This window comes from Ciconia boyciana, chromosome 10 (genome assembly GCF_034638445.1).
Source record: "Ciconia boyciana chromosome 10, ASM3463844v1, whole genome shotgun sequence".
Taxonomy (NCBI): Eukaryota; Metazoa; Chordata; class Aves; order Ciconiiformes; family Ciconiidae; genus Ciconia; species Ciconia boyciana.
This window is the reverse complement of record NC_132943.1, coordinates 27,049,627-27,070,209: the sequence shown is the minus strand read 5'-3', so window position 1 is coordinate 27,070,209 and position 20,583 is coordinate 27,049,627. Positions and strand designations below refer to the sequence as shown.

The 20,583-nt window shown below is 36.6% G+C and overlaps 1 protein-coding gene across 3 annotated transcripts in view; it reads left to right on the top strand.

Annotated features, from left to right (window-relative positions):
* Positions 1 to 20,583, top strand: part of CCDC141 (coiled-coil domain containing 141) — a 109,986-nt gene that overhangs the window by 88,149 nt on the left and 1,254 nt on the right. The window contains exons 19-25 of one of the 3 annotated variants that reach the window (XM_072874357.1): positions 914 to 1,054; positions 3,162 to 3,356; positions 4,964 to 5,147; positions 6,421 to 6,530; positions 9,147 to 9,254; positions 16,350 to 17,236; positions 19,203 to 19,375. In XM_072874357.1, the coding sequence (XP_072730458.1) occupies positions 914 to 1,054; positions 3,162 to 3,356; positions 4,964 to 5,147; positions 6,421 to 6,530; positions 9,147 to 9,254; positions 16,350 to 17,236; positions 19,203 to 19,375 (1,798 nt within the window). Of the gene's footprint in view, positions 1 to 913; positions 1,055 to 3,161; positions 3,357 to 4,963; positions 5,148 to 6,420; positions 6,531 to 9,146; positions 9,255 to 16,349; positions 17,244 to 19,202; positions 19,490 to 20,583 lie in introns of those variants that run through there. The other 2 variants (XM_072874356.1, XM_072874358.1) reach the window with 2 other exon arrangements.

Below are 20,583 nucleotides of genomic sequence, written 5' to 3'. Positions count from 1 at the left end.
GGATGCTTCATAATCAGAGCTACTGGTTCATCTTAATTTATATTATTACAAGAATCATTTTCCCTAACATTGAGCTTGCTGCACCAAGTCAGTGCTAACTGGTAATAATAGTCTCACATGGTACCAAATCTATCTAGCTGTAGTTAGGCGAGGCTTTCTTTGGGTATCTGTTAAGCAGAATCTCTCTGCTACCATACTCATAGAATATTATTTGAAAGGCAGGTGCTTACATAGTCCACATCTTGATCCTGCAAAGAGCTGGATTCATCTTTGTATGCTGTGAATAATTGTACTAAGATGTTTGGAGTAGCACAGTGTATAAAATTAAGTCCCTATGTAACTTGCTTTCAGAAGCAGGGCTTTGGAAAAAGGAGGGGGAAAAAAAACCCAACAAAAAAACCAACCTGATGTAAACTAAATGTTGTGTTATAGGAGAAAAGTACTATGAATAAATACAAATTTACTTGCCCAAGCCCAGTAAAACTGTGTTTTTCTGGAAACTAAGTATGGGTATACATTTACATGGCTACCATTTCCACTAAATGGACTAGAGTATGTGAAGGACATCTCCCTCTAGTTAAAATCAATGAAAGCCCTTGGACAGGATTTTTTCATAGATTGTCTGAGCAAGGGTCTCATCCTTTGCCCCAATCCTTTTTTTGCCCCAGCCACTCTGGAAACAATACTCAGTATTCAGAATGCAAAAATGTTGATTTAATAAGATTATGAGTTTCCACTACTGGAAAGAAATTCTGAGGAAATAAGGATGGTTTATGAGATGGCATAGTATTATTCATTTCTGAATTAAATTTTCAGTGTTCAGATCGTGGTCTGTTAAACAGCTCTTGAAAAAAACCTAAATGGAAGTGTGCTGGTTTCTTTTTTACTAACAAATATGCTTACTCTGTTTCAGCTCAGAGAATCATTTAAGGATCTCAAAAAGAAATTCAACAATTTGAAGTTTAACTATACGAAGAAAACTGAAAAATCTCGAAATCTGAAAGTACTTAAAATACAGATTCAGCAGGTTGATACATACGCAGAGAAAATACAGGTAACATTAGAAATTTTAGTCTTAGTGAAGGCTTCAGTGGTTGAATTGCTGTGGCCTGTGCCAAGCAGATCAGAGGAGATGTAAAATGTATTGTGAGCATCCCTGTTACTCAGCTTTATATCCTTCCCCTCAGTCACTGACTGACACATTTTTCATTGTTCTGTTTCTTTTTTCTTCCATTTCCTTCAGTGAAATGATCTTATCTCAATTCCTGACTTCTCTGTGTTCACTCCTTTTATCCTCCATTATTTTTCTATTTAATCTTTTATTCTTCTTGCCTCTGTTCCTTCACAGTATGTGTGACCTAGTCTTCCCTCTCCTTAAAAAAACAAAATAAAACAAATACCCCATCAAAATAAAAAAATCAACAATAAATGTGCACATATTCGCTCTTGCATCCAGCTACTTTCTTGTCTTTCTCATTTCATCATGTAAGTCTTCAGAACCTTTTTCTGCATCCATTGTCTGGAGTTGATCATGCTCATTTGCACCTTAGAACCCTGCTAACCTCATCGATTCTTTGCTTTCACCAGAAACTCCTCTTCCAAAGCCTCCAATGACCTTTTTAGTTGCCAATCAGAACTAGCACTTTTTGTTTCACTTGCCCTGCCAGTCTCTTCACAACTTTTTTTACTTGAAATTTTCAGTAGCTTCTATGATTCTATTTTTGCTATTTCTTTTGTTGTCATTGACTGTTCCTTTTACAGCCTTTTTTTTTTTTTCCTTTCTTGGAAATTTAATCCACAAATGCAAATTCAAATCACAGAATCATTGAGGTTGGAAGGGAACTCTGGAGGTCATCTGGTCGAAATTCCTTCCTCAGAGCAGGGTCAACTACAAAAGGTTGCTCTATGTCATGTCCAGCTGGGTTTTGAATATCTCCAGGGATGGAGTCTCCACAACCTCTGTGGGCAAGCTGTTCTACCCTCAGAGTAAAAGAAGTGGTTTTTTTCGTTTTTTGGTTTTTTGCTTAAACAGAATTTCTTGTATTTCAGTTTGGGTCCATTGCCTCCTGTCTTTTCACTATACACCACTGAGATGAATCTGGCTGTTTTCTTTACTCCTTCCCATCATGGTTTTATACACATTGATAAGATCCACCTTGAGCTTTCTCTTCTCCCAGCTAAAAAATCTCATCTCTCTCTGTCCTTGTAAGACACACACATGCTCAGTCATTCAGTCATCTTCATGGACCCTTGCCGGATTTGCTCCAGTATGTCCAGGTATTTCTTTTACTGGGGAGCCCAAAGTGGACACAGGACTCCAGATGTAGCCTCACTAGTGCTATGTAGAAGGGAATAATCACCCCCTTTGACCTGCTGGCAACACTCTTCCTACCAGTGTATCTTCTTACAAGTATATATGTGGACAGTTCATGAAATACTTTCCTATTTCAAACAAATCTCTTCCTTTCCAAACAAAAATCTCTTCCTTTCCTTGCAAAAATCAAATCAAACAAAAAAAAGACCTGCCTTTTTGCATCACTTGTAAAACAGCTAGCACAATGAAGTCTTGATCAACTGGCAAGACCAGCATTCCCAGGATATAAAATATATAAATATATATATGTATACCATCTTATCCTAAAATTTACAGGTCACATTTGTACCGGACATCAAAAAGTACTAGTATGAATACTTGTTCCCCTTGGTCTTTGGGATTATGCTAGATGGTCACTGATGTTGCTTACATCAGATTCTTAAGCAATATGTTAATATGCTAGAACATAAATAACTGTGATGCTTAAATTGACTTGTATTTGGTCAAAGACTCCAAAGGCTTAGTAGTATTTTTTCCTTTCCAGATTCAATGAAAGTTATTTTGTTCAAGATCCCATGTTTTATTACTACAGATATTTGTTTATTTTTAAGCTGAAAAATGTAACTCAATTCCACCTTTAATAAATATAATTTACACTGATTTTAATTAGCATTGTAGAGGCCTGCCAGTTTCCTTTGATTTTTGAAAAAGCAACTTGTACTTGTAATTTTTAAAATACAGGACAAGAAATAGGTTTGTGTAGGTTTTCCCATGTTTTTTACTTTTTATTTCTAAAAATAGAAACATTTTTGTTGCAGTATTTAACATTGCTACATCTTTTAAACAGATTCTTAAAAAGAAGATGGATAATTTAGAGAAGAAAGTCATTGGCTCTGTAGCAAATGAACCTAATGCTAAAGTTAGAGTCCTCTTGGGGTCAATCAGTGACTTACAAAAACAGCTGAACGACTTTAGCAGAGTTGTGGAGGATTACAAGCAAAATCTGGATCTCGTGGAGCATCTGCAACAGATGATGGAAGAGGTACTAGTAAACCTGAGATCCCCACTGTGGCTGTAATAATGATCCAGGACTGGGATAGATAAAAGTGCTTCTAACTACTTCAGGCAAAATCTGTAGCTTCCAAAAGTAGTAGATTAGTAAAAAAAAAAAATCTGTATTTTCTTCTACTTTTTCTTTGTAACTTTGTGGAGAAAGGGGGAAAAAACATGCAATGTGACCATATTCTTGCACTGCTATGCATACGACTGGGGTCTCCACCTCCATATGTCTTTCATAGTGATTCAGCATATCTATGATCATACTTATGAGTTCGTTTTCTCTAAGTGTATTCTGAGGCAACACAGAAAGGGCCACAAGGCCTTCTTTGATAGCTGTCAAACTACAAGAGCCAGGTTATCACAATACCCACTTTGTTAGTTGTCAGGAAGAGCTGTCTGTGTGATATGTAACTCTGGAACTGAAATGTAAATTATTCAGTTCCTTAAAAGCAGAGTATAATTTTTTTAATAGACTTAATTGTTAAGTATATGTATATTTTTTTCTGAACTGCAGTCTAAGTCTTTTTGGAGACTTCTGTAACTTTATTTTAATGTGTCTGAGGACTGCCTCATGCATTGCCTTTTAAAAAAGAAAAAAATATTTCCTAACAGTATTTTCCCTCTTGCCACATTGTGTTGGTGCATCTGCTGTGAGGCAAGCACATTCCTGTCATCATTGTTTATTTTTAGAAACAACACTGTTCATATCTCCAAAGAGATCTAAATGCATGACAAATAAATTCCCTTAATGATGGATCATAATACTAAAGTTTTAAAAGATATTCTCAGTGTCCAGTGATCTGATCAATGTGTCATTTCATATATCATTAGCAAAGCAATTTGTTACCATTTGTTGTGCATTTACATGTTTAAACTTCCCCCTTACTTTGAGGGAAATAAATTATTTCCTAGAGCTAAAATTTAAGATTGCTTTTTTACTCAGTGTGAAGTATCACCCTTTACTCAACAGTTTTCTTTCAGCGAATAGGCACAGTCTTAAATACTGACTTTCATGGCAGTTAAAAATGGTGATTATTAGCTGCTTGCTGTAATGATGCAATATGGATGATACTGAGTGAACACCAGATTCTCTCCTCTGAGTATTGTTAACCAAAAATGTTTATTAAGGGTATGTTCTAAAGCCCATTCTTGTCAGTAGAAAGATTCCTAGCAACTTTAATGGTTGCTGAGGTGAAAAACCCTGTTTTCTAGTAGACTAAATCTAAGCAACCTTGCTGCCCTTACAGGGGTATAACTGTGGCCATGAAATGAAGGTTGTGAAATTAGTCAGTTGATATACAAGGTGGAAAGAACGTAAATTAAAACATATATTTGCAGAACCATTAACTAATAACCTCACCATACTTGTAAGATGAGCGTGGATCTAGTGTTTAAAGAAAATTTAATAGCTATTTATATTTGAAGCAGCATTGGTAATGAACAAATGTTTTTCAGGTTAAATTAAAATCAGAAAATTTAAGACATACTGTATGCCACTGATTATGGAAAGTCTAAGAATACTCCAGTCTATTCTACAAAAGCTTGAACTGTGATAATAATTCATTATAATGCAGTGTTTTTATCCCTCAGTGTCAATTTTGGTTTGAAGATGTGAGTGCAACAGTTGCTAGAGTTGGCAAGTATTCTGCAGAATGCAAAACAAGAGAAGCAATAGAGACTCTCTACAAGCAATTCAATAAGTTTATTGAGCCTACAGTGCCTCAACAAGAAGAAAAAATTCAGCAGATTATAGAGCTCGCTAAACAGTTATATGGTGAGGAGCTGTCTGGTAATGTACTGTGTGGAAAAAAATACAATAACTTAGGACAGGAGGAAGCAGATTCCTAGATTTGTTCGTTTAAGAAGAAAATCCCATGAAGTTTAAAAAAAAAATGTTGTTTTAAAGTATTGACTGGAAGAAGTGAAGGATTTCAGAACAAATATTTAAAAAATAGAAATATGAAAGTACTCAACAGTTTGGTAGTTACTTGGTTTTCTGTATACAGCCTGAGTTCACCTTGAAATCAAAGTGTGAATGTCCTTGCAATATTTATGAGCTTGGAATTAAGACTTCATGGCTTATGCTATCTCATAACAGGCAAGCCTTTGAAGTCAAAGTACATTACAGTGATATACCTCAGTGCTGAGTGAATTTTTTACATTAACACTGTGAATAACTAGTGGTATTTGATTGCCAACTTTCTTAAGCATTTTATTAGCAAAAACTGTAGATTGTTATGTAAATACTGTATTTGCAATTGTATTGATTTGCAACATTGTTGACCAAAAAGAATGAAGGTCAACAAACTTCAGGTTTTGCTTTTTTCCTCCCATTCATAATGTTTATATACTAGTTGAAGTCATTTTATCCAAAGATAAGGTGACCATCCAAATGTGCATGGATACTGTGTAGCTTATCATTTCAAGTAGTAAATCTGAAAAAATTTCAAGAAACTGTGCTTTTAAGTTCCTCTAATTTAGTGTTGAAAAGACTATTTAGAGAGCACAGATCACTTTTTTTCCTTCTCTCTCTCTCTTTTTTTTTAACCTTCTCAATATTTTAAACAGTCCTATCTGTAGGAAAGGAGCTGACAGAATGGATTCTTGATACCAGCTGATTAGGAACACTGGAAGAAAGAAGCTACTTTGTGTTTTTTAAGTCATTACATGGGAAAAAGCTTCTCCATCCTGCCTTTGTTTTGTATTTCTTATAACAGGGATCTAAGTGCCTCCTAGCTGTATAATAAGGCAACTAGTTTAGGAGACACTTTATGAGGTCAGCATCTTCTAAAGCAGTATCACTAATCAGATCGAAGTAATTTTGTTCAAGGAGAAGCCTAGCTAAAGACCTGCAGCGACTATGAAGGCCCATCTAAGCTCTAGTAAGAGGTAGGAAAGCACATTGCTGTGAATCACAGAACTCCTCTAGCAAAACAAAACACAGAAAAATGTATTTATTGTAGTATATTGGGGTTACAAAGTACATTGATTGTTACACATCTGTTTGAGGCATTCTGTTCTCCTTTCATGTTGTTTTACCTTTGTAGGTATCGAAGAAGGAAAGAAGTATGTTGAAAAAGCCATATTAAAGTACAAAGAAATCATTAATTCTGTTGATGAGTTGTGTAGATCTCTGAGAGAACTTAAGGAGATTAAGGTATTTTTTTTTTAATCTGGAAATATATTGCATCTGCATCAACTTATCAGGCTTAGTGTCTGAATCAGTACTTTTAACTGAGGATCATCTATGGTAGTATGAAGCATTTCTTAATTGTTCACTTTTCCATTACCTTAGGTAATGATTGTAATGAATAAATTAAGTGCTACTTGTTTGTGCACTAAACATTCCTCCTAGGTTTCTTTTTCTCAACTTTTTTCAGAACTGTTACTGCTTTCAAGTAACCTTTGGGGGAAAATGTCACAATTTCTTTGGGTATCTAGTCAAATACTTCTTTTTTCATATTTCTTCTTCCCTTGATACTGTAATATAGGTAACTGCTAGATATATAAAATGCCAAACAATCTAGCTTGGCTGCCTTGGCTGCCTAGCTGTTGGAAAAATCATTCCAAAAAACCAAGTTTTGTTAAAACCAAAGTAATTTAAATTAGAAAAGCGTGGCTTATAACATAAACATTAAAGAGAACAACATTATTTTTATTTTCATATTCTGATAAGCTTCGTAACTAAGTATAACATATCAGCTGAGGAGGAATTATGGAAGACAGCTGAGAGGGCTAGATTTCTGTAATAAGGACTCCGTCTACTCCACCCCCCACTCTCGAAGTAATACATAAAAAATCTCCCACATGCAGCAATAGCTGATGAGTTAATTCTTCTGTGAAGTTGGAAGAGTTAAGGTGCTTAAATGTCCTGCTCTTGTTGATGTTGAATGTTATTTCGCTTCTCTTTGATGGAATTATACTAGAAAAACTGATGAACGCTCAAATTATCCATTAATAATACATTTAAAAGCAGTAAGAGAAGCCAAAAATACAAATGAGTTCCAAAAGTCATTAGATGAATGGAAAGAAGGCTTTGCCTTGCACTGTGACCATAAAGAAACTTCAGTATAAATGCCAATTAGGTTTCAAAGTTCTCCTCCCAATCCATAAATGCTGTTACATAAATGCTGTTGTGTGCAGGACAGTAGCCTCAGGTTCTGTCAGAACAGGGCTTGAACCTTTCGTCTTTTTTGCTAGCTCAACATAATAAGAATCTTTTCAAGATAAGTGGAATTTCAAAATAATCGTAATATTTTACTTTGAGTAATTTTTCTAATTGTAAAGTTATCTTTCTTTAATAGAGTTGTTTGGAGAACGCTTTTTTCACACAAAACCATTCATAAACTATTTACTAATTACTTTAACCTTTAATTTAGATAATTATTTTTAAAAGGCAGTCAAAAGGAATATTATAAAAAATGAATTTTCTGCAATAGAGAGTATTGCTGAAACTTTTTTCAAATAAAAGTTGTTATTTTTTTGTAATATGTAGTATTCTGAGACTTTAAAACTAACACTCTTATTGAACATTTCTAGAATATCTCAGTAGTCGATGTCTGTATCTTATGAAGAATAAATCATTCAGCAAATTATCTACACAAATAGGTGCCATGAGTATGGAATGCCATGATTATGAGTTCAGTTTCCCCTCCTGCCATTTTTAAAACGTAACAAATTAAGGGGAAACGTTGTATTGCACAGTCTTTCCTGATTTTACATGGATGTTCAATGTCAGAAGGAAACAACTCTTGGATTTTTCAAGCGCAAAATTAAAAACTACTTCTTCATTAAAAAATAGATTGAACAGATCACACAATTTTTCACTTGTTTAATGCTAGAATAGAAATTAATAATGCAGCACTTTCTTATAAGAACTTATTTAGGACTGTAAATTTTGGCTGGACAGCTAAAGATGTGAAATACACAAAACTGTAACTATAAAACGTTTGGTTTTCCTTACGTTGTGCCACTGTGATGTTCTTTGAAATCTGTAGATTTCTTCCATGACAATTTTAAAGGATTCATGGAGTCTTCATAAAATACAGTATGGTTGTCCAGATTTCTGTTATGTAAGTACTTTGTAACCACTTGTGCAGTCTTTGAGGCTTAAGCTAGAAATAAGTATTAGCCAAAAAGAATGGTAAAAGTAGCTGATCTAAAGTACAGTTAACTACATTCAAAGTGGTTACGGACTGTCCAGATGGGAAGTTCAAGGAGGGAGGAAAACAAGAACAAATGCAAATTCAGACTGGTTATGTTTTATGACTAGAACACATTCTCCCCTTTCCCCCTTTTAGACAAATTTGAACATTCTAGAGACTCACAAATGTTTCTTTCCTCCCTAAAACTGTTTTTCCTGAAATCCTGATTTTTTTCTGGGTTTGTTTTTTATCCTCTTTTTTTCCTAATAGTGTCACTTTCTTAATCCTTTATTTTCCCTTACTTATGCTAGGTACAAATTAGTTAATATTCCTCAGATTCTTGACCAACCACTTGAGTTCTTCACTCTTTGGTGTCCTATACTTTCTCTGCCTCAGAAAAGATCCACTCAGCTTTGAAAAATGTTGTCTTTGCCCATCCAGGAATGAATGAATTGTGTTTTGCTGCATATTTTTGCCGTAAGCAATTTACACCTGATGACAGGTTTTAGATAAGATTTCACTGATTTTTTTTTTTCTATTCTGTTGTACAGAGCATAAGTCACTGTGTAGCTAAAAATTGCTACCTTCTATTGTGTATAAGCTTACTTAATTTTCTTTTCACATGGCAGAAAGAAGAGTTTTCTGAAGAGTTGGTTACTGTTCAAAAAGAAGAAAGAAATGGTCAAGAAGCATGTGAGGCTGTTATTAAAGACAAAGCAGAGGAACAAAAGCAGAAGGTTAGTTAGATTTTTATTTTTTTAATAACTAGAACTCTGTTTCTTAAAAGGCTTTGAGTATTGCTGTAAAGTTTATTGCTTTTCAGTCTTGAAGCCTTCCTTAAGATGGGTGTTATCAGTATAGTCTTGGTCATTTCTCTTTCAATTTCTTTTTAGTTACCCCTTTGCCTTCTATCCAATCCACATATTCTTTCCTATGAATTTTATTTTTTTAGCCTTCTTTTTACTTGTCTATGTATCTCTCTTTCTTTTCTAAAATAATATTATTTTCAGAATCTTTTACCAATTTTCCTTTGGTCCTATTGCCACATTATTCTTAATGCAGACATCCTCTTTGTGACTATTCCTCCTTCCTCAAGGGAGAACACATTCTGCTCTCTCCTTTATAATACGACTTAAGGGAATATAGGAAGTAATAGAGGAGACTGCTGTTAATATTTCCCAGAGCCCTAATATTCATATAACCCCTAGAAACAAGCTATGAAAGTATTTGATTTATAAGTAATATGCTATGAGAGAAGCCTCATAGGTCAGAATTTGAACTAAGTAATGGTGAAAATTATGATGCTTTGTTGAATCATTAAGGTCTCAATCAGGAAAAAAAAGTGGTTTTTAAACACTTCGTTCAGGTGGCATCAGGTAAATTGCTTACAAATTCAGAAAGCATTACTGAGAAGAGAAACAATACTCTGTCGCCTACCAACACTAAACAAGTATCTGCTGTTCATGTTGATTTTTTTTTTCTTAATCAAATTGATAGGCATTGCTGTGTACTCTCAAAGGAATTTTACTCCTTAATTCGTTGCTTCTTGAAAGTGACAGATATTGTTATAGATTGGTGGGCTTTGATTGTCTTCTCATTTACAGTATTACAAAAATCCAATGCAAAACAAGCACAGAATTGCTTCACTTTTGCAACAGTGTGAATAACAGGAAAGCAGTCATGGCAAAAACATGATGGAAGACAACTACAGCTATCAGCAGTTCAGTATGACATCATGTCACAGATAATCCGCTGTACTGTTAGTACGACATTATACATCAAATAAATAACAGAACTCAGCATCAAATAGTTGTCTTCACCTCCACCTCAAAACACTTAAGTTACATTTCAGTTGACAAAATTCTGTGCAGCAGAAATCATAAATAAGTTCCAAAGTATAGATTGCATGTTGAGGAAAATGCACAAAAGGAAATTAGTGAGAGACTGGGTATGCATTTAGAATGATAAAAATCCCAGCAGACAAGCATATCTTATTCATGGATATACAGTAAATGAATATTTACTGAAATATATTAATATATTGAAATATATGAATATATATGAAATGACAGGTTTCAAATTGTCAATGAATAAATGTAGTCTTAGATATACAGGCAATACAAAACCAGACCTATGTTTTATGAGATTAATTCCTTTAGCTTAAAGAACTTTTTGAAGCCTTGGGATCCTGGATGTAAATGTAAATAATTTACTATGTGAAATACTCTGGTACGTTGGAGTGGGTGGTAATATATTTAAGTCTTTAGCATGGTAGGATACATTGGTAATTGATTTAGACCTCTAAAATTTCCATTTTGCAAGCTGATAACATAGACCAATACTACAAGATGTTAAATTGTGATGTTTTGTAGAAATTCAACTAATATTAACATTCCCTTCAGTTCAATACAGAATGTCCTGCAATCTGCTAATGAGCCAAAATTGAGCCTAATTAATTTTGTTACCTCCATTCCAAGTCAATGGGAGTTTCACCACTGACTTGGAGCCCAGATTTCACTAAAAATTTTGTGACTGTTCCAAAGAACCACCTTCAGGAGAATCAATCACCTCACTCAGCAGATGTCCGTAGCCCTATTTCCTATTTTGCTAGACCACAGCTTTGTCAGTCCTTGTCAGACTGTGCCTCAGCTGCCAAGGGGAGAAGTCAAGGGTATGTGAAACAGCAAATATCAGATGTGAAGTATGGCAGCTATGATGCCTCCACCCTTTTCATCACTCCATACTTCACTTAAAGAGGTAGCAGTTTCTTCTCACTAGAGCTTTTCTGTCTTACATTTCCATCCTTTGTGAGGAAAGACCTTGCCCATCCCCAGCCCCTCGTCTAGTGGGCCAGCAATCTCTAATTTTGTCTATACATCTGCAAGATAGTTTTGCAGTATTAATTTGCTTCAGTAATAAATATCACCCTCTAAAAAGTGGCCTAAACCTTCTCATGGCACATTCATCCTCATGCTTCTTTGATCCCAGGTAACACACCAGGGCTGAAAGTCCTCATGCTGCCAAAGCCTGTCTGACAGCTTGCTCACTCGCTGCCCACCTGTCATTCTTTTCCCCAGCATTTTCCCCAGGGTCATTTGCCAGCAATGTCTGAAATAACTGTTCAGTTCTGTGATCTTCAGACGAGGTGACCGTGAAACTGACAGCACATCCCTGCACTAAGATCCTAGATTAGTCACTGGAAGATTCCTACATTGTCGTGGCCTTCCCGTAGTTACCCAAATGTATGCCACTGTACATGTGTGTAGGCTCCTCAATAGACAGAATGAATCGGAACCGTTGATTTCATTCAGACAGTAGACACTGGCTATTCAGAGATTTTGACCTATGCTTTTTAAAGCTACCTGCTCAGAATTTAACATTCTAAACAGTTTTTCAACTTCTTAATATTTAATCAGATTTGGTTTATTAAATTCATTAGTGCAAGTCAGGCCAAAACAGCCAGAATTTGCTACTGAAGTGCCTATTAAAGCTTTATTTAAGAAAAACTTGCAAATGTGGTCAGGCTTAAAACTGAGAGAGTTACTTAGAACAATGTTGATAAGGTTAAAAGAGCTGGGTGATAGTCAAATTTGCAAACCCTAGAAAAATATATTGTATGAATGTATTGGAATTAATCCCTAAAAATAACAATTTTTTAGGAATACCTTACAATTAGAAGCCAAATAAAAAAATTGAATATGTGCAGAAGGAAGAAGTAACTCAGTATTTATTGTTTTCTGAGTAATTGGAAAGGGGAAAAATTTACACATTTCACCAAATTGGAAAGTGAATTATAATTTATCGTGTTTATATCCATGATATATTCATACTGAAAGACACTTTGGGGGTCAGAGTTCATCAGGGGATGCTTGTGGAATACACGTTTGATACCCAAACGTGAACTTCATCTTACAACTAAACCAAATTATTTAGTAAAATAGACTCAGTAAAATCCTGCTATCTTCCAGCCATTCATTCATGGATCTGGCGTGAATCACATGGCTTTGAAATAACAAATATATCAACTTGGAAAAACATCTATATTAAAACTACCATATCTACAGGACCAGGGCACATGTGAGGTTCTATTACTTCTTTTTACTTTTATTTTGTTAATTTTGTGCACTGATGATTAGATTATATTTAGATTATATTAGATTATATAATTTAGATTATATTATATTTAGCAAAATGAAAGCTGAAATGAATGTGCCACTGCACTTTTACTGCCAAAGAGACCTGGTTTGGAAAGCAATGACATCCAGTGTATTACCCAATTGATTTGAGTAAACAGTTTATGGGTGATAGAAACATTGCTTAGTAGATTACACATTTTTGTGTTGAACTCAACAATGAGAGAATAGCATAAGAAAACATTATGAACACCTTTGCTGAGAGCCCTGGCACAAATGAAATAGGCATGAATATATAACCACGGAAGCACCTGACAATGGTCACATAGGAATTAGGGCTTCTCCCCTCAAAAAGCTGGTGGGATCAATAGCCCAACTGAAGTACATCTACACCAATGCACGCAGCATGGGCAACAAACAGGAGGAGCTGAAAGCCATTGTGCAGCAGGAAAACTATGATATAGTTGCCATCACGGAAACATGGTGGGATGACTCGCACAACTGGAGGGCTGCAATGGATGGGTATAAACTCTTCAGAAGGGATAGGCAAGGAAGGAGAGGCGGTGGGGTAGCCCGGTATGTTAGGGAGTGTTTTGATTGTCTAGGCCTTAATGATGGTGACGATAGTGTTGAGTGTTTATGGGTAAGAATCAGGGGGAAGGCCAACAAGGCAGATATCATGGTGGGAGTCTGTTATAGACCACCCAGCCAGGACGAAGAGGCAGACAAAATGTTCTATGAGCAGCTGGGAGAAGTCTCACAATTGCTAGTCTTTGTTCTCATGGGGGACTTCAACTTACCAGATGTCTGCTGGAATTACAGTACAGCAGAGAGGACACAGTCTAGGAGGTTCCTGGAGTGTGTGGAAGATAACTTCCTGACACAGCTGGTGAGTGAGCCAACTAGGGAAGGTGACCCGCTGGACCTCTTGTTCACGAACAGAGAAGGACTTGTGGGTGATGTGATGGTTGGGGGCTGTCTTGGGCATAGCAATCACAAAATGGTAAGAGTTTTTGATTCTTGGAGAAGTAAGCAGGGGAGTCAGCAGAACTGCTTCCTTGGACTTATGGAGGGCAGACTTTGGCCTGGTTAGGAGACTGATTGACAGAGTCCCTTGGGAAGCAGTCTTGAAGGGCAAAGGAGTCCAGGAAGGATGGACATTCTTCGAGAAGGAATCTTATTGGACACAAGGGGAAACAGTGGGAAAGGATGAGGAAAAGGCTGAGGTACTTAATGCCTTCTTTGCCTCAGTCTTTAGTAGTAAGACCAGTTGTTCTCTGGGTACCCAGCCCCCTGAGCTGGAAGATGGGACAGGGAGCAGAATGAAGCCTCCATAATCCAAGGCGAAATGGTTAGTGACCTGCTGCACCACTTAGACACTCACAAGTCTATGGGGCCGGATGGGATCCAACCCAAGGGTACTGAGGGAGCTGGCAGAAGTGCTCACCAAGTTGCTTTCAATCCTTTACCAGCAGTCCTGGCTAACTGGAGAGGTCCTAGTTGACTGGAGGTTAGCAAATGTGACACCCATCTTCAAGAAGGGCCAGAAGGAGGATCCGAGGAACTACAGGCCTGTCAGCCTGACCTCGGTGCCAGGGAAAGTTAAGGAGCAGATGATCTTGAGTGCCATCATGCAGCACATACAGGACAACCAGGTGATCAGGCCCAGTCAGCATGGGTTTATGAAAGGCAGGTCGTGCTTGACTAACCTGATCTCCTTCTATGACAAGGTGACCCACTTAGTGGATGAGGGGAAGGCTGTGGATGTTGTCTACCTAGAATTTAGTAAAACCTTTGACACTGTTTCCCACAGCATTCTCCTGGAGAAACTGGCTGTTCATGGCTTGGACGGGGGTGCGCTTCGCTGGGTAAAAAACTGGCTGGGCGGCTGCGCCCAAAGAGTTGTGGTGAATGGTGTTTACTCCAGTTGGCGGACAGCCACAAGTGGTGTCCCCAGGGCTCTGTGTTGGTGCCAGTTCTGTTTAATATCTTCATCAATGATCTGGACGAGGGGATCAAGTGCACCCTCAGTAAGTTTGCAGATGACACCAAGTTGTGCGGGAGTGTTGATCTGCTTGAGGGTGGGAAGGCTCTACAGAGGCATCTGGACAGGCTGGATTGATGGGCTGAGGTCAATTGTATGAGGTTCAACAAGGCTGGTGCAAGGTCCTGCACTTGGCTCACAGCAACCCCATGCAACGCTACAGGCTTGGGGAAGAGTGGCTGGAAAGCTGCCCAGTGGAAAAGGACCTGGGGGTGTTGGTCAACGGCCAGCTGAATATGAGCCAGCAGCATGCCCAGGTGGCCGAGAAGTCCAATAGCATCCTGGCTTGTATCAGAAACAGTGTGGCCAGCAGGTCCTCCTGTACTCGGCACTGGTGAGGCTGCACCTCGAATACTGTGTTCAGTTTTGGGCCCCTCACTACAAGAAAGACATTGAGGTGCTGGAGCATGTCCAAAGAAGGGCAATGAAGCTGGTGAAGGGCCTAGATGTCTAGAGGTCTTATGAGTTGCAGCTGAGGAAACTGGGGTTGTTTAGCCCTGGAGAGAAGGAGGCTGAGGGGAGACCTTATTGCTCTCTACAACTACCTGAAAGGAGGTTGCAGTGAGGTGAGTGTCTGTCTCTCCTCCCAAGTAACAAGCCATAGGACAAGAGGAAATGGCCTCAAGTTGTGCCAGGGGAGGTTTAGACTGGATATTAGGAAAATTTTCTTCACCGAAAGGGTTGTGAAGCATTAGAACAGGCTTCCCAGGGAAGTGGTTGAGTCACCATCCCTGGAGGTATTTAAAAGACATTTGGATGAGGTGCTTAGGGACATGTTTTAGTGATGGTCTTGATAGTGTTAGGTTAACAGTTGGACTTGATGATCTTAAAGGTCTTTTCCAACATAAACAATTCTATGTTTCTGTGTGATTACACATTTATATAAAACCCAAGAGGCAGAGAAGTAATTAATAAATCAGATAATGTCTTTGATGCTTTGTGATTAAAAATAATGCACTTGTGCCACATCCAATTCTTTTTGAAACATGATGAGAGGGATTTTTTTTTTTTTAATTCTGGATCCAAGATAATATAAAAATAATTAAACATTGTTTTCTGTTAGTGTTTGGACAAGATCTTGAAACAGCTGGGAAAAAAATGAGGCAAATATAAAATGCTTGGAAAATATCTTAAAGATATTGGTTTAATTCTGTAAATCTTGAACATGACCAGTGACTCTCTTTCTCAAAGAATCGAAGTCCAGTACCTTGGCTGTTAATATATTTTTATTGCTATGTAACTGTTTCCCATTTAGATGTAATTAGGCCACCTCCTCCTCCACCTTCCCCTTGCAAATGCTCTTGTAAACAGCACCTACAGGAAATCCACAGGTTGTCCTTTGTTTATAGAAAGAGGTACTTTTTCTTCTATTGTTACTGTTATAATAAATGCTTATATATAATTATAAAAATAACTGCTAGAATCTGTCCAAACAGTTTGAAATTCCAGTTAGCTGCTGCAAAATTTTCTGAGGAATTATCCTTTTCCATGTGTTTCTTCCTGCTTTTCAGAATACATTAAGCTTAATTAGAAGCAATATTTCAAATATTGTTGCTAGCTTCTGCATGAAAAGGGGATGCATAGAATGATAACTCATTATCTCTCTGTTTTTCTTCTTCTTCTTTCCCTTCTCTTCTTTCCCCTACTAATTTAAGAAGAGGAATAAATTGGCTGATATTCCAATTATCTGTCCAGCTGGTCAGGATCTTGTTTCACAGGATACAGAGCTGTCACCTTCAGCCAAAGAGGATAGTTTACAGACTGAATTCCCAGCAGAAGAAATACCCTCCGGAGATGAATATGAGTGTATATCACCTGATGATATCTCTTTGCCACCGCTTTCTGAGACACCAGAATCCAACCTCTTACATTCTGAAACAGAGATTGAAGAGCAGTGCTGTTGTAGTTCTCATAGTCTGCATGTCAGTTCCTATAGCTTGCAAAAACAGAAAACCACTAGTATTAAAAAAGTGATGGAAGCGTCTGATCTCTTAACAAATTCTGCTTATGCTAATGCTAAAAATAATAGAATGGAAAGCCTATCAGATCAGTTTGGGAAGTTTTGTATCTCTTCAAGAGATTCTAGTCCAAAAGTCAGAGCAGTATCTCCTTTGACTTGTAGCTTACAAGGAATATCTGAAGCTACCACTGCTTCTTGCACTATAAATGCCAAACCAGTATATAGCATGATGAGTGAAGTGTGCAAAACACATTTGCAACACCTTGAACTTCATAAAAGCATGGCAGAAACACAAGAACAATTGCATGACTTGAATAACTGTACTAAAACCCAGGACAGGCTGCATGCTTTGCCTGATGCATTCTCAGGTTTCGTGTTTCAATCAGACACCACCAGAAGCTGTCAGAGGCAGATGGTCACCCGAGAAGAGATTAAAAGTTCATCAGAAAAGAACAGCATGGCCAGCCTAACTGGACAGGCGCCTAACTTCTCCCAGCTTCTGTCTAACAAAACCGTCATGGAAGGTTCTCCAGTAACTTTGGAAGTAGAAGTAACGGGATTCCCAGAGCCTACACTGACATGGTGGGTAGCTTATAATGAGAAGAAGTAAATATACCTCTTAGCAAGACACCTTGAACCACTTATAACCAAATTAATTAATCTATAGACTAGAATAAATGGCTTGTATCCTTTCTATTCCACACTTCTGCATGATTCCCACCTTCAAAACTGCTTTTGACAATTAACCTACTTGAAATAATCTCTCTGTACTTAATTTTATGAATAATGAGAGCATCAAACTACTGCAAGCATATCCAATGTTTTTTAAGCAAATACATAATATAGTTTTTATATTCTGGAATATGATATTCCACTTGTTCAATAATTTCTTAAAACAAATGTGCACTCCAGATTTACCGTAAGTAAATTCACCTGCATTTTCTCAGGATCTTGGCACTATATATGGACAGACACATACATGTGCGTGCATGCTAAAATATTTATATATCCACTACATATACATAGAGACACACATTATATATATGTGAGTCAGTTGTTGAAAACTGCAGAGAGGTTACATGTTAAAAAAAAAAAACCCTAAATGTCTACACTAAGAGAACCTGTTTTATATTACATATTTGTGTGCACTCTCTATCTCTCTCTGAATTGCTGTGTGTCTAATTAGATTGCTTTATACTGCATTTGTGAGAAATACAGATGATGTAATATAAATATCTTTTAAGATGAATTTTTAGAAATTCCCTGTCATAGGGAATAGGGACTGAAAGAGGGGCAGGATTTCAAGATTGTGATAGTAGTCCTCTATGTGTTGGTGTATTTTCCTAAAATTTTACCTCATTTGCCATTTCTGCACTTATTCCATTAAACTTTCACAATGGAGGTCTTTCCAGATAAGCCTCTTATTGGAAACGTTTTGACGTTAAGATTATTATTACACATGTAAAGAGTTAGGCAAACTATAAGCTTTTAGTAAGCTGAATTTTTTTCTATGGCACTGAGAAAAATACTGGACACTGCAACCTTGGTGCTATACTGTGTTGGTATCAATAAAGTTACTTTGTTTTAAATCCCAGTATTCTACACTTTGAGGAGTATTGTTGGTGAAACAAGAGGTACCTTCAGTTTTATTTTATCATAAGAAAGCATTAATTTAGCTAAAAAATATATGGTCTATAGGATATATGATCTTGATATATGGTCTTTTAAAAAATAGCATTCAACTGAAAGCATTTTGCAAATTAGAAATTTATGAAAACAGAAAAAAATGTGGGGTTTTGTAATTAAAAATTCACCAATGCCATGTATTTTGTACTGATGTAGACATTTTATTGGACATACATGTGGAAAAGCATTTCTGTGTTTGTTAAACGTAGCTTATGCTGAAACATCATGAGGCAAGAAGAGCCAGAATTTTCCCTCACTTGCAATATGTAAATCAGGAGTCAATACCAATACATGGTCACTGATCCTCAAGTGTTAGAATATGACACCAGTTCTCTGAAATAACTCCTGATGCATTGTTCTGTCCTGTTTGATGATGTGAACTAAGTAAATGTTAAGTGGGCTGGCGTGGAGGAACAGGTCTGACTGTTCTTTATACTGAAGACACAAGTTCAGAAAGTTTGTATGTTGCTTATGCATCTTAAGAGCCTATTCATGAGTTGAATGTGGATTGACTCAACACCTTACTAGCAAAAATGTTTCAGCCCAAAACTGAGGGCCGAGGCCTTCATGCTACTCTCTCCAATACTGCAGTGAGATAACTGTGACTTGTCTGTTGAAAACCATTTTCAGAATCACATTTTCTAGTATTAAGAATGTATTATCCAGCAATTTGAATTGTTTAAATATTTGTCCATATTTACATAGAACTTTAAAACTGAGAAATGAGAGCACTGCAGTGAGCTCTATCTCTTGCTATTACTATAGTTATAGTTATAGAGTTATAGAGATTATCTGAATTTGCAAAGTTCTGCTTGGCATACAGTGATATAAATCTGACTTGAAAACTGACTCTCTGCTTCAGGTACAAGAAGGGCCAGAAACTGACTGCAGATGAGCACTTAAAGCTTTTACAAAAGGAGACAAAACATATTTTATTCATTCAGAAGGTGTGTGATAAAGATGCTGGCCTCTATGTTGTTCGGGCTAAAAATTTGAACGGCACTATCTCATCAAGTGCCATTCTCCACGTGAAAGGTAACAGGCCACCTATTACAAGAATAGACTGGATAATGCTGTGTGTCATCTATATTAGCATATCACTAATGTACTGGCTACTCACAAAATAAGTACAATATTGACTGCACTGGACTTAATTCTCACATGCTAAGACAACATTAAATTTATTTTCTTACACTGCATCTTTCACAATCTGTACCAAACTACTTTTATGTCACACTCGATATATTGCTCGTTTCGTTAATACCAGTATTATGTGCTTATTTTCCTTTCTCATAGTGATGTTGAGATAAAAAATTTACAAAGATTTTCTAGAATCTGAGGCAGAGTTTTGCTTTCTAAAAATGTTGGCATTACAAAGTGCTGGAAACAGTTTTAATGGTTATAGATATTAAATGTTAAGATACACCCAGGTAGAGTGCTCAGATCAACATATATTTTATGATATGCCTTTTTTTGGGAGGGGGTGTGGAGGGTGTTGAAATGTTTTTTAAACATCAAATGTATTATTTCCAACCACGTTTTTCTCATATACTTTAAAAAAAAAAATATTTGTAGGATAAATCTTCTTAGTAAAGAAATCATACCATTCATGATTGCACTGGCATAGATCAGATTTAAATCTGTCTCAGCCCAGCAGATAGTCTCCACAAATGAAAGTTGCAATAGTTCCAATAGAGTTGTGATCGTCTGCACTACAAAGTTTTGGCCCAGAATCATCAGGATTTGTGTAAGTGGCACCTAGCGTACAGTAGACCAAAAACCTCAAATGTTTACAAGATGAGATGTTCCAACATACCAATCTGCTTAGGCAGATGCTTGTGATACTTTCTCTGCCTTCTTATAAAATGAAAGATATAAATATTTCTAATAATCCACTAAATTGTTAGTATAAGACAAGAAAGATAATAGTTTATGAAGTGAGCATTTGTGCATGTTTAAAATTTTTAACACACTGATTTCAAACAGAATCAACCAAATTGGGGAAATACTAGAAAGTGTATTCACACCAAAAAAAAATTGTTTTATTTTAGTCAAATAGAATTCTCCTATATCTTCAAAGCAGTAAATCCAAACCAGAACTTTGTTCACCTACATATTGCATTTAATTCTTGACAAGGACAACCACAGATGATATTTTTTATTAAAGTAGTAATTTGTTTAAATATTTGATAACAATGAATAACTGCCAGTGGAAGATTTCATTTATAAATCCTCAAATGTAA